We start from the raw sequence: 16671 nt of genomic DNA, 5'->3' as shown, positions 1-16671 counted from the left end.
ACTGTCTTAATTTGTAAATTGAGGGTGGGGGATGTGTTTTGACCACATGCTTTTGAAAAGGGAAGCTGTTCATTCTCCAGAAGCCCAGCGGAGATGTTGGAGGGCTGGAGCCACCCATAGCTGCATTCATGGACAGCTGAACACGGGCCCAGAAAATCTCAGCAGCGTCATTGGGGCCGGTGCATTTTTAAGAGGGGCTTGGGTGATGTGAAATTGTTTGGACAAAATGAGTGAGAGGTCTTGAAATAATGTCAAGGCAGGACGAATGCATTGACTTGGAGTGGCTGCCAAGAGCAAGCATTTGCAGGTTGTTTTGGGGAAGCAGAACTGGCTATGTTCTCTTTGTCCCGTGGGCAGTTGGAAGATGGGAAATGGAGGAGGAGAGATGGGGAAGGAGAGATGGGGAGTCAGATAAGAAAGTGTTTTCCAACAGAAGCATCGGGCACGCATTGGAGTGAGTTCCCTTCCCTTAAGAGGCCAGGAGCTCATGTAGGAACTAAGCTCCATCTGAAGCAGCCACAAGGCTGGAGCATCTCGAAGATTAGTTGCCAGGGCTCTCTGATTCTGGCCCTGTTAGCCTCCATCTGGACACACAGCAATTGCATGTTTAGCATTTTTATTACAAAAGCAACATACAATTTTGACCCTTAAACGTTACAGGTTTGAACCATGTGGGTTCACTTATATGTGGATTTTTTTTCAACAAGAATATTGGAAAAAACTTTTGAAGCTTTTTGACAATTTTAAAAACTTGCAGATGAACTCCATAGCCCAGAAATATAAAAAATGTTGGCCGGGCACCGTAGCTCACGCCTGTAATCCCAGCACTTTGGGAGGCTGAGGCAGGTGGATCACGAGGTCAGGAGATCGAGATCATCCTGGCTAACAAGGTGAAACCCCGTCTCTACTAAACATACAAAAGTTACCCAGGCGTGGTGGCAGGCACCTGTAGTCCCAGCTACTCGGGAGGCTGAGGCAGGGGAATGGCGTGAACTGGGGAGGCGGAGCTTGCAGTGAGCCGAGATTGCACCACTGCACTCCAGCCTGGGCAACAGAGCAAGACTTCATTTCAAAAAAAAAAAAAAAATGTTAAGAAAAAGTTAAGTATATATTGAATGCATAAAATATATGTAGTCTATTTTTTCATTTACTACCATAAAATATATACAAACCTATTATTAAAATTAAGATTTATCAAAACTTACACACAGATACTTATAGACCATATATGGTGCCATTCACAGTCAAGGAAAATGTAAATAAATATAAAGATGCAGTATTATATCATAATTGCATAAAATTAACTGCAGTACACACTGTACTGCTGTAATAATTTCATAGCCACTTCCTGTTGCTATTGTGATGAGCTCGAGAGTTGCAAGTACCTGCCTAAATCACTGTGTGATGCTCATCATCTCTGTGTGAGCAGTTCATCTCTCCAGTAAATTGCATATTGCAGTAAAAAGTGATCTTTAATAAGTGATCTCTTGCAGTTCTCAAGTATTTTTCATCATGTTTAGTGCAATACCGTACAACCTGAATAACACCATGGGTCCCATATGAAGGGTTACAGTGAGGCTGGAAGTGCTCTCAAGAAGTCATGACATTATAAGAAAAAGCTGAATTGCTTGATGAGGATTGTAGATGGAGGACTGTAGCCGTGGTTGCCTGCCATTTCAGATGGATGAGTCATCTTGTAAACATGACAATAAATTTATGGTATTGATAAATACAATACAGTATTGTAAATATATATTCTATTCTTTATGATTTTCTTAATGACATTTTTTCTCTAGCTTACCTCACTATAAGAATATAGTATATGATACATATAACATGCAAAATATGTGTTAATCAATTATTTATGTTATAGGTAAGCCTTCTGGTCAACAGTAGACTATTAGTTAAGTTTTGGGGGAGTCAAAAGTTATACATGAATTTTTACTACATGGTGGATGGTCAGCATCCCCACATTGTTCAAGGGTCAGTTGTATATTCACTGTGGAAATCCTAAAAAGCAAAGAGCAACATGTTTCCATTGATCAGGATTTTGCCAGCCTCTGGTTAAACCCTGAAGCCTGAGCAAGGCAGTGAAATCTCCACACCTTTGGAGCTCACATTTTAGGGAAAGGGCAGGTTTGTGTTGATGCTACAAAGGTAATAGATGCTTTTGAGAAGTTAACTATTTGCAGGGGTGGCCGAGGTAGGCGGAAGCAGCACCTGAGACTGGATCATCATGATGCAACTCTCTGAGTACAGGCCTGAGAAGGAGGAAGCCAAACGGGAGGCAGAAGAGGCCTCAACCTGGAGGCAGAAGCACAGTGTGATGGAGATAGTGAGCAAGGTGAGGTTGCAGGTCTCGGGCCTGGTCAAGGAGAGCCTTGTGGAGGAGGGATGAAGATTTGCGATGTGATGTGGATGGAGAGGTTCCTTGTGAGCCTCACTCCACCTTCAGGGTAGGGAATTGTCAGTAAGGAAAGGAAGGACCAGGTGAGACTTCCAATACCTGAGAGATGGCGGTGGCTTCCACAAGGGCAGCATCAGGAGCTATGGGGAGACATGATGGCTTGGGAATATATTTTAAAGAAAAGCTACAGAAAGGACCCTGGAGACCAGCTCATGTAACCTGCTTCAAGATTCTCCATCTCTGTGACTCATCAGATGGAGCTCAGCTCCTGCACGAGCTCATGGCTTCCCTGCATCAGTGTGAGTGGCCGATGCTTCTGGTAGGAAACACATTCCTTTCTGACTTGGTGAGAGGGAAGACTCCTGAAAGCAGCTAGGGTCTCATCCTCAGCAGCTGTGGTGCTCAGTGTCATTTCCTCAATTAGGAGAGACTGAGGGAGGAAGAAGTTTGCTGAGGGAATGGCAGGAGGAGTCAAAAGCCTCATATGGAGTATGTGGAGGTCAACTTTGTTACACATCCAACGGGGGACGTCAGATAAGCAGACATGCAGCTCAGGAGCTCAGTGGAGAGAAATAAATACCCATTAACCAACAAATATTTTTGATGACTTATCCTGCACCAGGAGCTGTTCCAGGCATGGTGATATGGCAGTGAACAAGGTCATCCTATTCTCACCTCCCAGAGCTGGCCCTCTGGTGGGAAGAACAAGACAATACTCAAATTCAACAGTGAATCATGATTTAAAGGGCTGCTACCTTATGGAGATGTGCTGCGGAGAAAAATTAGGCAGGGAAGGGAGGTATGTGGCCTAGGACATTACAAAAGATTGTTTCATGTCAAAAAACATTTTTCTACAACTAAGTGCACATTTAACTTGTGTCACAAAAAAGGTCTCAAAAGAGCAAGGGATTTGCAGTGTTTTGAGGAGCTCGCCTGACACCTGAAGACCCTCCTTGCTGAACCGCTACCTGCCCAGGTGTTCACTGAGGTGCCAGACCCAGCAGGCTGAGGGGTACAGGTGGAGTTAAGGAGGAGCTAAGCGGCCTGGTTTGTTTCTCAGTTTTGTGCTTTGGAATGAAGTAGTGTCACACGTGGAAAAAAATAACTGGGAATGTTGAATTAAGAAAAAATAAGGAGCAAGTTCTAAACACTATTTAGAAGAAAATGATCCCTGGGAATGCTAAAGAGAATTTGAGCCGTGGGCTGTTCCTGTAGTCAGAGTTAAGCATTGTGAGTTGGCAAAAGCATGAGGCGGGAAGGGCTGAGTCTGTGTGTGCAGGAGGAATGCGTACAGGGGAAAGTCGCAGTCTCCGTCCCTATCTCAGTTGGTGGGGGTGGCAGAGATGCCACAGCTGTGGCCAAGACTATGGCTGGGTGAAAAGTGAGACTCTCTGGATTTGCCATACTGACTGAGAGCTGATATCTGAGAAGTGGAGCTGAGAACAGCAGCCTGGGCCACTGTGGGCAGTGGCTGGAATGGAGATGGCCATCTCCTGCCAAGGTGGCCTGAGAAAGAGGAGGTTGGAGACCAGGACAAGGCCCTGGGTGGGTGCTGGTGGGTGCCAGTCCTGAAAAGGTATGCACAGGAACACCGTGGACATTGTTTATTCTCCCAATTCCCCCAAAAATGGGCCATAAAGCTGTCCTTGCAGTGAACAAGTGATTCTGCCCAAACCATCACCACCAACACGCCCAGGTCAGCTCCAGCACAGGAAGTCACATGGCGAGAAAAGGGCCATCAGCCACATCGGTACTGACACAGTGCAGCACATTCTTCTGCCGCCTGCTTGGGATCGTATCTGCAATGTACCATCAAAGCCACACAGAGTGTCCCTGGCATGTGCCTGGAGGCTGCTCCGGGTCTGCAGATGCTCCCCAAGACCTGACCACAGCCTGTCTCACTTCCTTTCCATTCACTTCAATATGGGATTCAGGCCCAAGTCCCAGCACCCATGTAATGATTAGTGACAAGCCAATGAATTTTTAAAATAGTAGCTATGTTAAGATTTAGATAAATTAAAAAGTATTTGCTCTCATTTTATTTAAAATTGTGTTCCTACAAAATTACTGTCTCAGTTGGAGCTGATGGTGCAGTCTGCTGTTCTGCAACTACATAAAAAGTAACCTGGGCCCTGCAGAGGGGACACGAGCATCAGAGCCAGGTACAGAGCGACAGGGGTATTTGAGCTGGGTCTGCAAGGATGACTGAGATGGCTGGGAGGAAGAGCTGCACGCCTCAGCAGAAAGCACACATGGTGAGGACAAGAAGGGGAAGCCACAGCATCCCGGTGCAGTCCAGTGTGGTCTGTGGACTGGGCATGTTGGAAGAGGCAGGGAGGGCTGATGTGTGCTTTGAGGGAGGACCGGGCAGCTGGAGAGGGAGGTGTCAGGAAGCAGGAGGGCAGAAGGTGAGGAGTGAAGGGCAGCAGTGGAAAGATCAGGGTTAGGCCAAGCAGGGGTCATGGATATGGGCAGTAAGGAGCATGCACCAAGGGCGCTTCGAAAACGAACCTTAGAGAATGCAAGGCCTGCAGAGGACTCCTGGGTTCCTGGCTGGGGCACCGCCTGGTCAGGGAAGGCAGAGAAGATGGAGAGCCTGGTCTCAGATGGCGTCAGAACCCAGCATCCGCATCATCAGGATTGCAGGAAGAGCAGCGTCTCAGGCCCTGGGTGTATCAGAGCCCCCAGGCCACGTGGAAGTATGAGACGTGCTGGGCTGCGGGGGAAACAATAGAAATGAGGTTGGAGGCCCAAGAAGACCCACTGCAGGAAAAGGGTGGAGTGGGTGAAAGGCAGGCTAGGGGCAGTGGCTGGCCTGCAACAAAAGCATTATAGATTACAGGCGTGAGCCACCGCACCTGGCCAAGGTGGGCGGATCACGAGGTCAGGAGATCGCGACCATCCTGGCTAACACAGTGAAACCCCGTTTCTACTGAAAAAAAAAAAAAAAAAAAAAAGCATTGTAGAAAGGGGAAAGCAGTCGGAAGAGAAGTATTTCTTCCAAGAGACTCATCAGCACACTGTGTTTCCAGAGATGTCTTTCTGTTAACAGCATTCTTAGACTCAAAAGTAAATGTAGATATACTTTAAAAAACAAAAACAAAAATACCTTGCTAAGAGGTGAATTTTTAGAAACTTGTTGGGCAAAGAAAAGTCATTGATAGTCAACTGCTGTGAGAGGCAAGCCAGGAAATGATGATTAATACCCTCAAATTATAATAAAACCCTTGCCTCATTAGGGGCTCACCCAGGAGTACTGACTTGAGGATACTGTCTGGGGAAAACTGTCACCTGTGTCAGGCTGATGCTCTTAAATTTTATAGCCCCTTGTAGGATAGTGCATGTTGAAAAGAAGCCGCTTCACATCATCGTGGTGCAGGGTCTGTAGTGTGGTGTGCTTCATGTGTGTGTTTTGTGTGTGTAGTGTGTATGTAGTGTAGTGTGTGTTGTGTGTACTATGATGTGTGTGTGGCATGTATGTAGTTTGTGTGTGGTGTGTGCAGTGTGTGTGATGTGTGTAGTGTGCATGTAGTGTGGTGTGGTTTGTGTGTGTTTCTCATGTGTAGTGTGTATGTAGTGTGTGTTGCATGTAATGTGTTGTGTGTAGTGTGTACGTAGTTTGTGTGTGTGGTGTGTTTGCAGTGTGTGTGGTATGTGTAGTGTGTTATATGTGTAATGTGTATGTAGTTTGTGTGTTGCATGTAGTGTGTTGTGTGTGTACTGTGTATGCAGTTTGTGTATACTGTGTGTAGTATATGTGCAGTGTGTATGTAGTTTGTGTGTAGCATGTGTGCAATGTGTGTGAGATGTGTGTAATGTGTTGTGTGTGTAGTGTGTAGTTTGTGTGTGGTATGTGTGCAGTGTGTGTGTTGTGTGTAGTGTTTTGTATGTGTAGTGTGTACGTAGTTTGTGTGTGTGTGGTGTGTGTGTAGTGCATGGTGTGTGTGTAGTGCATGTGTGGTATGTGTCTGTATGTGTGGCATGCATGTAGTGTGCATGTAGTATGGGGGTGCGTGTGTGGGGGGTGTAGTGTATGTGATGTGTGTAATATGCATGTAGTGTGGTGTGTTTCATGTGTGTTTTGTGTATGTAGTGTGTATGTAGTGTAGCATGTGTTGTGTATAGTATGGTGTGTATGGTGTGTATGTAGTTTGTGATATGTGTGTAGTGTGTGTGATATGTGTGTAATATGTGTGTAGTGTCTGTGGTGTGTCTGTAGTTTGTCTGTGTGTGGTGTATGTGATGTGTGTAGTGTGTGTGTAGTACATGGTGTATGTAGTGTGTGGTTCATGTAGTGTGTTGCATGTGGTGTGTATGTAGTTTTTGTGTGTTGTGTGTGCAGTGTGTGATGTGTGTAGTGTGTGTGGTGTGTATGTAGTTGGTGTGTGTGATGTGCGTAGTGTACCTGTAGTAAATGGAGTATGTAATGTGTGGTGTGTGTAGTATGTTGTATGTGGTGTGTATGTAGTTTGTGTTGTGTGTGCAGTGTATGTGTTTAGTGTGTTGTGTGTGGTGTGTGTGTGATGTGTGTAGTGTGCATGTAGTGAATGGTGTGTGTGTAGTGCAGGTGTGGTATGTGTTCATAGTGTGTGTCGCATGCATGTAGTGTGCATATGATATGGAGTGTGTGTGTGTGTGGTATACTGTATGTGATGTGTGTGGTGTGTGGTGTACCGTATGTTGTGTGTAGTATGCCTGTAGTTGTGTGGTATGTTTCATGTGTGTTTTGTGTGTATGTAATGTAGCATGTGGTGTGTGTGGTGTGTTTTGTGTGTGTGGTGTGTATGTAGTTTGTGTGTATGTGTGTGGTGTAGTGTGTGTGATGTGTGTAGTGTGCATGCAGTGGTGTGTTTCATGTATGTTTTGTGTGTGTAGTGTGTATGTAGTGTAGCATGCGATGTGTGTAGTGTGTTTCATGTGTGTGGTGTGTATGTAGTTTGTGTGGTGTGTGTGATGTGCATAGTGTGCATGTAGTACATGGTGTGTGTGTAGTGCAGGTGTGGCATATGTTTGTAGTGTGTGTGGCGTGCCTGTAGTGTGCATGTGGTATGGAGTGTGTGTGTGTGTGTGTGTGTGTGTGTATCATGAGGGACATGTGCTTTGCTCCCTGGATAAATGGATGGAGTCATCTAGATAATTTTCCATTCACAACCAGCCCTTTTTGGTTAAAATGTGCCTCGTTGGATACTTTTGGGGCTGGCAATATGTATCCTTCTCATTTACAACCACGATTAAGAGGAAATACTCTCCATGTTAAATATGCATTGGCCGCCTTCCTTTTTGCTTGTGAAATGTATTTATTTACTGCAAGCAGTGTCTCTCCTATGTCAGATGTCCTCATGGGCTGGGAACCGGCACTATCTCTTTAACACGGGTCCTGCAGATGGGAAGTGGCGTTGCCCAGGAAGTGGTCTGGAGAAGCGCGAAGACAACCTATGGGCCCCAGGCCTCGGGAGCTGGGAGGGTGTCACTCTTCATGTCTCAGGCAATGGCTTGCTGCTGTCATAGCCTCGGGCTGGAGGTGGGAAGGCCTTGTGGTGACCACAAGTCTCAGTTCCGTGTGGGCCCTCCACGTGGCCTCACTTCACCTCTGGGGCTCAGCACCAGCGTGTGACTGCTCGAGGCAGCATCTCGCAGCTCAAGTGGGTGAGGTGGTGGTAGCGTCCTCCTCGGTGATATTACTGTGATGAGGAGCGAGGCTTCTCTAACATCGTCTGGACTCAGAAGGAGCAGTTGGTTTGTGCTCATGTAGATTCTGCCTCCTGTGTGCCGCTGGGACCCTGAGGGTCAGTCCAAGAATCCTGTTTTGCAATAGCCCTTCTGTTTGCTTCTCTTTGTGGTATGTTTATTTTTAGAATCCTTTGTCTTTCCCCACCCCCTCAAAAAAAGAATTATTTAATTTGGTCACTTCCATCAAATGCTCTGATTTTAGCTTAGTTAGAAGGCATGCTGGAAACTGTAATGATGATGTAAACAGAAAGACAACTGTGTGTTGGGAGGGCCAAAGAGGGAAGTGCCTGTGTTCAGAGATGGAAGGGTTTGTCTCCACTTTGGAAGGGTTTGAGTGGTTTTAGCAAATGTTCCCTGCCACGTGGGTTCCTCACCAAAGTTCTCTGTCTCTGTCTTGCCCAGGTGGACACCTGCGCGGGTGTGTGGCCTCCCGGCCCCTGAAGCATGGCCAGCAGCGGCATGGCTGACAGCGCCAACCACCTGCCCTTCTTTTTTGGCAACATCACCCGGGAGGAGGCAGAAGATTACCTGGTCCAAGGGGGCATGAGTGATGGGCTCTATTTGCTGCGCCAGAGCCGCAACTACCTGGGCGGCTTTGCCCTGTCCGTGGCCCACGGGAGGAAAGCACACCACTACACCATTGAGCGGGAGCTGAACGGCACCTACGCCATCGCCGGCGGCAGGACCCACGCCAGCCCCGCCGACCTCTGCCACTACCACTCCCAAGAGTCTGATGGCCTGGTCTGCCTCCTCAAGAAGCCCTTCAACCGGCCCCAAGGAGTGCAGCCCAAGACTGGGCCCTTTGAGGACTTGAAGGAAAACCTCATCAGGGAATATGTGAAGCAGACATGGAACCTGCAGGTGGGCCACAGCTGGTCCTGCTCCCTGGGCCCAGGGGGCCCTGTGGCCCCACACAGACTTTCTGGCTACATGCAACACATGTGCCTATGTGTCCTGTGTGCCCAAATAACACAACCATCTCCTTAAGCATCAATTTTGGCCAAAAAATGCCTCTCTCTAATAAGAGCCTTTCCTCTTTCACAGCCACAGCTGAGAGGGTGGGTCCCTTTGTGCCAGCAGTGTGGGTTTCTCCACAGCAGGGAACCACCGTTACCCAGTGCATGGAGGGCCTTTTCAGAGAGGCATTGATAGGTGTTGATTGGTTTCTGTTTATCTGACAAGGTCCTACTATACACGCTGATAGGCACTTGATTTTATGGCTTCCTAATATATTTTGCAGAACTTCCTGTGTCAACACTCATATAGTTGCATCACCCATTCTTTGGCTATCTGGTATCACCTGCTATGCACCATAATTTATTTAACTAGTACCTATTGATGGACACATTTGCTGTTTATGAATAAACGCTGCTAACAACATTGCTCTAGACCTATCGTATACTACGCTTGTAAGCAACGTCTGCAGGATAAACTTTGAAAGGGTTGGGATTGCCACAGCAAAGGCTATGTATGTTTATTTTTTTATTTTTTATTTTTTGAGACAGAGTCTTGCTCCATCACCCAGGCTGGAGTGCAGCGGCATGATCTTAGCTCAATGCAACCTCTGCCTCCAAGGTTCAAGTGATTCTCCTGCCTCAGCCTCCCGAGTAGCTGGGACTACAGGCATGCGCCACCACACCTGGCTAATTTTTGTATTTTTAGTAGAGATGGGGTTTCACCATGCTGGCCAGGCTGGTCTCGAACTCCTGACCTCAAGTGAACCACCCTCCTTGGTCTCCCAAAATACTGGGATTACAAGCGTGACCCACCATGCCCGGCCATATTCTTTTTATTTTTCATATTATTCATTATTATTTTTCATATTCATATTATTTTTATGCACTGGAAAGTACTTAAGAAATGTGTAAAGGTCTTTCTGGTTTTATTTACTGAATGAATGAGTGAATAAGGTTTGATCCTGTTTTATCATGCCAGGACTCGAGACAGATTGGAAATGCCTTCTGCATCATTTTCATTTTTCCTCGGTATGGTTTACTCTGCTCTGCTTTCCACATGGCAGGGTCAGGCTCTGGAGCAGGCCATCATCAGTCAGAAGCCTCAGCTGGAGAAGCTGATCGCCACCACAGCCCATGAAAAAATGCCTTGGTTCCATGGAAAAATCTCTCGGGAAGAATCTGAGCAAATTGTCCTGATAGGATCAAAGACAAACGGAAAGTTCCTGTGAGTATCCTGCCTTCCCCCTCACCTCCTGCCACCAGGCCTGTGTGGACAATTGGGAATAATTCAGCTTCTCTGTGACTGGCCTCACATGACCCTGGGAAGAGGCCATGCATTGTCATTTGACAACATGCATGTTGGCCTGTCCTAAAGACATTTCTAACCAAAGCTATCACTTGTGACCCAGTGTTTATTTTGCCCAGTCTAACTCTAAAATGAACACTCTTTTTCGGCACTAAGGGACATAATAAAGAAAATGTGATTCAGCCCCATATTCTCCTTTTAATGGCAAATTATAGGATGCATAGCACATTCTCTGGTTATCCAACTAAAATTAAAATACTGCAGTTTTTTTACTCAAACTACCCCCTTGATCTCAGACTTTACTTCTATTTTACATGAAACAAGATGCCAACAGGAAAGATGTTAAGGAAAATTTCCTGGGCGTAGCGTCCATGAGTGGTGAGTGCAGGTTTGCAGGCTTCAGCCTTAGGCCCACAATCATTAGAGGGTCTGTCTGAATCCTGGGCTTCAGCCTTAGGCCCACAATCATTAGAGGGTCTGTCTGAATCCTGGGTTCTGTTTGCTATCCTCAGTGGTTCAGTGTAAATCTAAATTGTAGAAGGTTCTGAGACACAAGCCAATGTGGTCAGTCAGTTGTCCAGAGAAGGTAAAGAACTGTCTTTGGGAGGTGTCAACCTTGTTCCTTCGAGGGGGTCTGGTCAAGCTGGCTCAGTGGGGCAGTTGTCCCTTGGGGAAATGATCCCCTGGTCACCTCTCAGTGTCCCTACAGAGATGCTTACCTTGGAAACATAACCAGAAACAGTGATGCAGCCTCATGGTTCGGCAATTGGTGAATTCCCAGCCAACTTCGTAAACTTTTCCTAGATTTAGAAGCGTTTTCTCTGCATGTCCATCTATTCAAAAGAATTTCCTCAGACTTCACTGTCATACCTTGTATTTTAAAAATGATCTTAGCTGAGTGCAGTGGCACGCACCTGTAGTCCCAGCTACTCCTGTCAGGAGGATCGCTTCCTCCTCACTGTGATCTCACTATGGTTTGAGGCTGGTTTGAGACCAGCCTGAGCAACACAGTGAGACCCTGTCTCAAAAAGAGAAAAAAAGAAAAGAAAAGAAATCGACCACAATACTCTTAAAAAAAAAAAAAGAAGAAGAAGGAAGAGTGGCCCAGGTTGCCATGCAGCAGTGCCTAGAGTGATGGTCTTTAGTGGGATGCAGCCCCAACCAGCAGCAGAATGCGGTGGGGAGGGAAGACATTGCCCCTCAGTGGAGGCACCTATGGCTGTTTTTGCTGAGGTTTGGCCTCTTACCATCTTCTCAGCAATAATTTCCAACATGAATATCATGGGACCATGCACGTAGCATCTTGGCATGTGGAGTCAACCCAAAATAGCATAATCCACACGATGAGGCTGGCCAACTTCCTACTGGTTAAGAAGCCTGTTCATAGCCTCTTCGGCCATGAAGCCATTTCTTTTTTCAGAGTTGTCTATTCCCGAAAACAGTAGTTGCACCCTTCATGGCCATGACTTCTGCTCTCTCCTTCCTTTCCGGGAGACGTGTATAAACCCCATGCAGAAGGCTGGGAGGTGCAGCTCTTGTTTGACAAACATGCCTTGTTCCCTATCTGCCCTGTACAGATTGACATCTCATGTGTCCTCACAGCACATTCCCCTGACACTGAGGCTTATGGTTTATACAAGACAGTCTCAGACTTGCCATGCTTCCTATTCAGCTGGTATCAGAGCTAACCAGGCATGGGCCTGTGAGAAAGGGGCCTGGGCTTCTGTGTTTTCATCGAGCTCCCCCTCTTTAGTTGTCCTCTTCTCCTGGGTTCTTATTCCACCTTATATTGCAGTTGCCCAGTTATCACCCCATAATTGCCAACTTCCCAGATAATAGCTTCCAAGGCTTTCTCCCTTGTGTTGTCCACACCTCAGTCCCCCACCTTCCCGTGCTGCCTCTACACCTGCGGTGCTCACCTGTGGACTGATGGTGCATAGCACCCCATGCCCAGGCCTGGCATCAGGCAGGGTATTAGTGAGAGAGAAGAGCAGAGCTAAGCCTGGGCAGCAAGACCCAGCTTCAGAACCCATGTTCCCATGACAGTTGTAGAACCTTAGGCTAAGGGGAACTTTCCCCAGGCTCTGCTCCTCTGGATCTGTGACTGTCTTGAGAATTCAATGAAAATACACACCATGTACACCACACAGCACATATGGTCATTACTGGTGTAGCTTTTCTTCTGTCTTCAGTGCTCTTTCTCCATCATGAGCACCAGGAAAATCTCCTTGTCAGGGTATCTTACGGTGTTTTTTACAGAGAAAATGTGAGGAAACACCCTGGAGGGGTTTGCCACCTGGCAATTTCACCTCTTGGCAACCTTTCATTTCCTACAGAACCTGGCTGGGGTTCTTAGCTGTTGCTGGGTGTGTAAACCTTCCTTGTTGCAGAGTAGTGGGCGTGTTATACTGTGAGTGTTTGAATATGGTTGTGTATGCTTGTGGAGAGCAGGGAGAGTTTGCCGGTGTACTGGATACAGTCCAAGTCTACCATGCTTCCAGCACGGGGCAGGGTCTGCATCCCTGAATACAACGTCTCCCAAATCCAGGTTGCCTAGATGTTGGTCCAGATTCTTTCATCTTTAGAAGTGTTTCTTTGTGTGTTTCTTTCATGGGAAATAGAGCTAAAAGTCTCCAGGGAACTCTTGTAAACCATCACCAGATCCTGTGGCTGCCCTCTCAGTGTGAATGTGTCAGCTCCTGATCCACTGCGGGAGTCTGTCCTATATTCCCCTGTTGGGTCGGGCCAACGTTGCAGGAAGTCCCAGACCTGGTTTCGAATCATGCAAATCTGCCCTACTTGCAGATAGTTTCATAAAATGTCCGTTATTTGCAACGAATAGCCACAGCACAAGGCCTTTGGAGTCAGAACTAGATTCCAGTCAGTGCTGGATGTCCTCACTGAGCCAGCTGCTGTTTTTTTCCCACTGTTCTTCTTGGGCCCTCATTCAGATTCTCCCAAAGAATGTGCTCATGTCTACTTTCCAGTCATCATGTCAGCTAATCCATCCATGGACCAACATTACTGGAGTCTGTAGTTGCATGAAGCGCTAAGTGCCAGGCACCATTCTGGACTTTGGGAAGGGAGAAGTCAATCAGCAAGCACCTGCCCTCATGGAGCCTGCATTTCAATGGGAGAAAGGACACAGAACAATAGGAAAGAACTGCATTTAAGTAAGGGCGTAGAGCACACTGGGGTCGGGATGCTGGGGCTTGTTTCTGCTGTGTGGGGAGGATGGACCTTGCTGTGAGGAAGGCCACTGAGAAGAGGCCTGAAGGCAGCAAGGAACCATCTCCACCCAGGGAATGGCAAATTCGAATGCCCTGTGGCAGGAGTGTGCCTGGGGAGCAGAGCACCCACAGAGGCCGGTGTCACTGGCACAGAGTGAGTGGAGAAGGGTGGAGTTGAAGGCCAGGTTGCAGAGCACTCACGGCACTGGGAGGACCCTAATTCGGGCGAGTTGGGGGGCTGTCTTTAGGAAGCAAAGGGCCAGGGCCAGCTGACATTCAGTGGGCTCTGCCTGGCTGCCACATCATCAGTTTGCTGTGGGGAGATGTGCCTGTTCATATACTTGCAAACCAAATGTGTTGATTTTTTTATCGTGATTTCAGGGCCTTCACCTTCTCATGCCTGAGCATCAGTCAGTTTGTCTCCTCTCTGATCTCCTGTCCACCCCACCCACCGTGCTTTTACCTGGGTTCTGTACAGGCCTGTGGGCTGGCCCTTAGGAGGTGTTCAATGAATGCCTGTCGCCTAAATCAATGAATTGTTTGGATCCATTCTCCATCTCCCAGCTCGTTTTTGCTTTCCACTTCCTGACATGTAGTAATACCACTGTAGTTCTGTATGGGGGCAGCTCCACACCTGTCTATGTTGGGGAGGGAATGGGGATTCTTGCACCTCTTTCTACCTCCTCTTAAATCATTACTGATGGACAGATGCAGGGACACAGCAAAACATATAGAAATATAAAAACATGACACTGTGCACTCCATGGTTTGTAAGATTCACTTTCTCTGGGTAGGAGGCAGTGTGGCCTGTTAACAACATATCATTCAGGTTGTCTGGCCTCAAATGCTGGCTCCACCTTATCACCAGCTATGGGACCTTGAGCAAGTTACTCAGTGGTCTGTTTCCTTCATTTCTTTGTCTGTAAAATGGCTTTAATGTCATCCCTGACTCTTAGAGTCATTGAGGGTTATAGAGTATCATAAACGGAAGGCCCTCTGCACGGTGCTTGGCACCGAATGAAGCAGCTTCACCCCTCTCCTCCTGCGGTGGCCTGGACCACACTTGGATGCATCAGTAACATACACTGAATGTCAGGTCCTCCATGCAAACTCTTCCCGTCCCTGCATCACAGGTGTACCATGACCTCTGCAGGTGAGTCATTCTTCTGCAGGTGAGAAAACCAGGCAGGTCCCCCTTATCCTTCCCTTCTCTTCTTCAGTCTGCAGTAGGTGTGTTTATTTCCACTCTGTGGCTGTGAATATATAGAGTGAGAGTCACTGTCTGGCCATAAAAGGATTCACGCTAGGCTTTTGCTTTTATGAAGTGACAGACTTAAATAAAGAATAATTATTTCAGCTGGGCACGGTGGCTCATGCCTGTAATCCCAGCACTTTGGGAGGCTGAGGCAGGCGATCACAAGGTCAAGAGATCAAGACCATCCTGGCCAACATGGTGAAACCCCGTCTCTACTAACAGTACAAAAATTAGCTGAGCGTAGTGGCACATGCCTGTAGTCCCAGCTACTCGGGAGGCTGAGGCAGGAGAATTGCTTGAACCCAGGAGGTGGAGGTTGCAGTGAGCCAAGATCGTGCCACTGCACTCCAGCCTGGGCAACAGAGCAAGACTCCATCTAAAAAAATATATTATTATTATTATTATTATTTCATAGAGGGGGTTGGAAGTTTATTTTTACGTTGCAAGCCATAAACTAATCAAGAAGATTTTACTAATTTGGTGGATAATACGGGTAAATAAAATCCCAACGATTACTCTTCACGCGTTCATCATGAGTACCAATATGCTGTCTCCACCATTCAGATGCCAGCATTTCAGCCTGAGAATCACTTTACATGGAAAGCAGCATTGATAAGAATTGGACTAAAAGGTGAAAAGAAAAAAAAAAAGAATTCCTGAAATACATGCACCTCCATGGCCATCACAAAATGCCTTTGCTCAAACAGACCTTGAAAACACTGAGGGTAAGGCAGCATATTTTGGAGATCTAAATCTGATTATAAATCCTTGGTAATGCAGTTAAAAATGCAGATGATAGAAGCAGATTACGTCTGGAAGATGCTGTCCAACTCAGATCCCAGTTTTCTCTCCTCAGGAACTAATGTGAAATCCACTTGCAGTGACAGTACACCTGAGCCAGAGGGCATTTACCACTTAAGGGGGCTAAACTTCTTGTTTTTCAAACAAGAACTCGGGTGTGGAGGAGCTTGTCCAAGGCAGGAAGGCAAAACCAGGTCCCTGATGTTGTCTGGGGCTAAGCAGAAACAGCAGCCAGCAACCAAATCCACCTCCACAACCACAGGCCCCTCCCTATTCCCCATGCAAGATGCAGCACCAGGGCATGTCCATGTGAAATCTCAGAACACACAGAGGCGTCCATCAGCTTTCCCCTCTCTTGTGTCCTGTCCACACAGCTTACCCACACCATTCAGGAGTGACTTTGATAAGGTAGTTACAGGGCCTTTGCACATGTGCTTGAAGAATAACGAATATAAACAGAAGCTCTTTGTGGAGGGGCTGGGCAGTGTGGGTCAGTGGTTGTCCCTCACAGCCGCCCGTGGCGTTTCTGGAGGTGATGTTCATCACCTGGCCTTTGCTATAGCAGCCCTGCCCTTGTCTGGGGTCTAGCTGGCCAGAAGCGAGCACTGGAGGGGGAGTCCTCCAGCTCACGTTTGGTGGGTGAGGGTCAGAGTGCTGCCTCGTTGGTGACATCAGGGACCAAGGCAAGGGAGAGGGGCTGAGTGGGGAAGGAGATCCCCTGCCCCCAGAGGCCTTGTATGACAGCACAGTTTGCTATTTTGAGAAGCTAGTCACAGCTGTCTGTGAAAAATGAATTGTTAGAAAAAGGAAACAAAGCTTACTTTCCAAAAATTATATATCCCTTCCCCAAAAGGGAGGATCCAGGATTGAGGGGTCCGAAGCATATACAATTCGAAGACCCTCTTATTTTTGAAAAAATATAAAATTAGGCATACAATAGAATGTATTTTTTGGACTAAGGAAAAAAATTCAATAAACTAGAATTT

The 16671-nt window shown here is 47.0% G+C and overlaps 1 protein-coding gene across 1 annotated transcript in view; it reads left to right on the top strand.

The window, feature by feature from the left end:
• SYK (spleen associated tyrosine kinase) overlaps positions 1 to 16671 on the top strand; it is a 96965-nt gene that overhangs the window by 33337 nt on the left and 46957 nt on the right. The window contains exons 2-3 of the mRNA XM_030806372.1: positions 8540 to 8998; positions 10158 to 10318. Of these exons, the coding sequence (XP_030662232.1) occupies positions 8582 to 8998; positions 10158 to 10318 (578 nt within the window). The 5' untranslated portion in view covers positions 8540 to 8581. The remainder of the gene's footprint in view (positions 1 to 8539; positions 8999 to 10157; positions 10319 to 16671) is intronic.

The sequence above is a fragment of the Nomascus leucogenys genome, chromosome 1a, assembly GCF_006542625.1.
Source record: "Nomascus leucogenys isolate Asia chromosome 1a, Asia_NLE_v1, whole genome shotgun sequence".
NCBI lineage: Eukaryota > Metazoa > Chordata > Mammalia > Primates > Hylobatidae > Nomascus > Nomascus leucogenys.
This window is presented reverse-complemented; position numbering and strand designations above follow the sequence as displayed.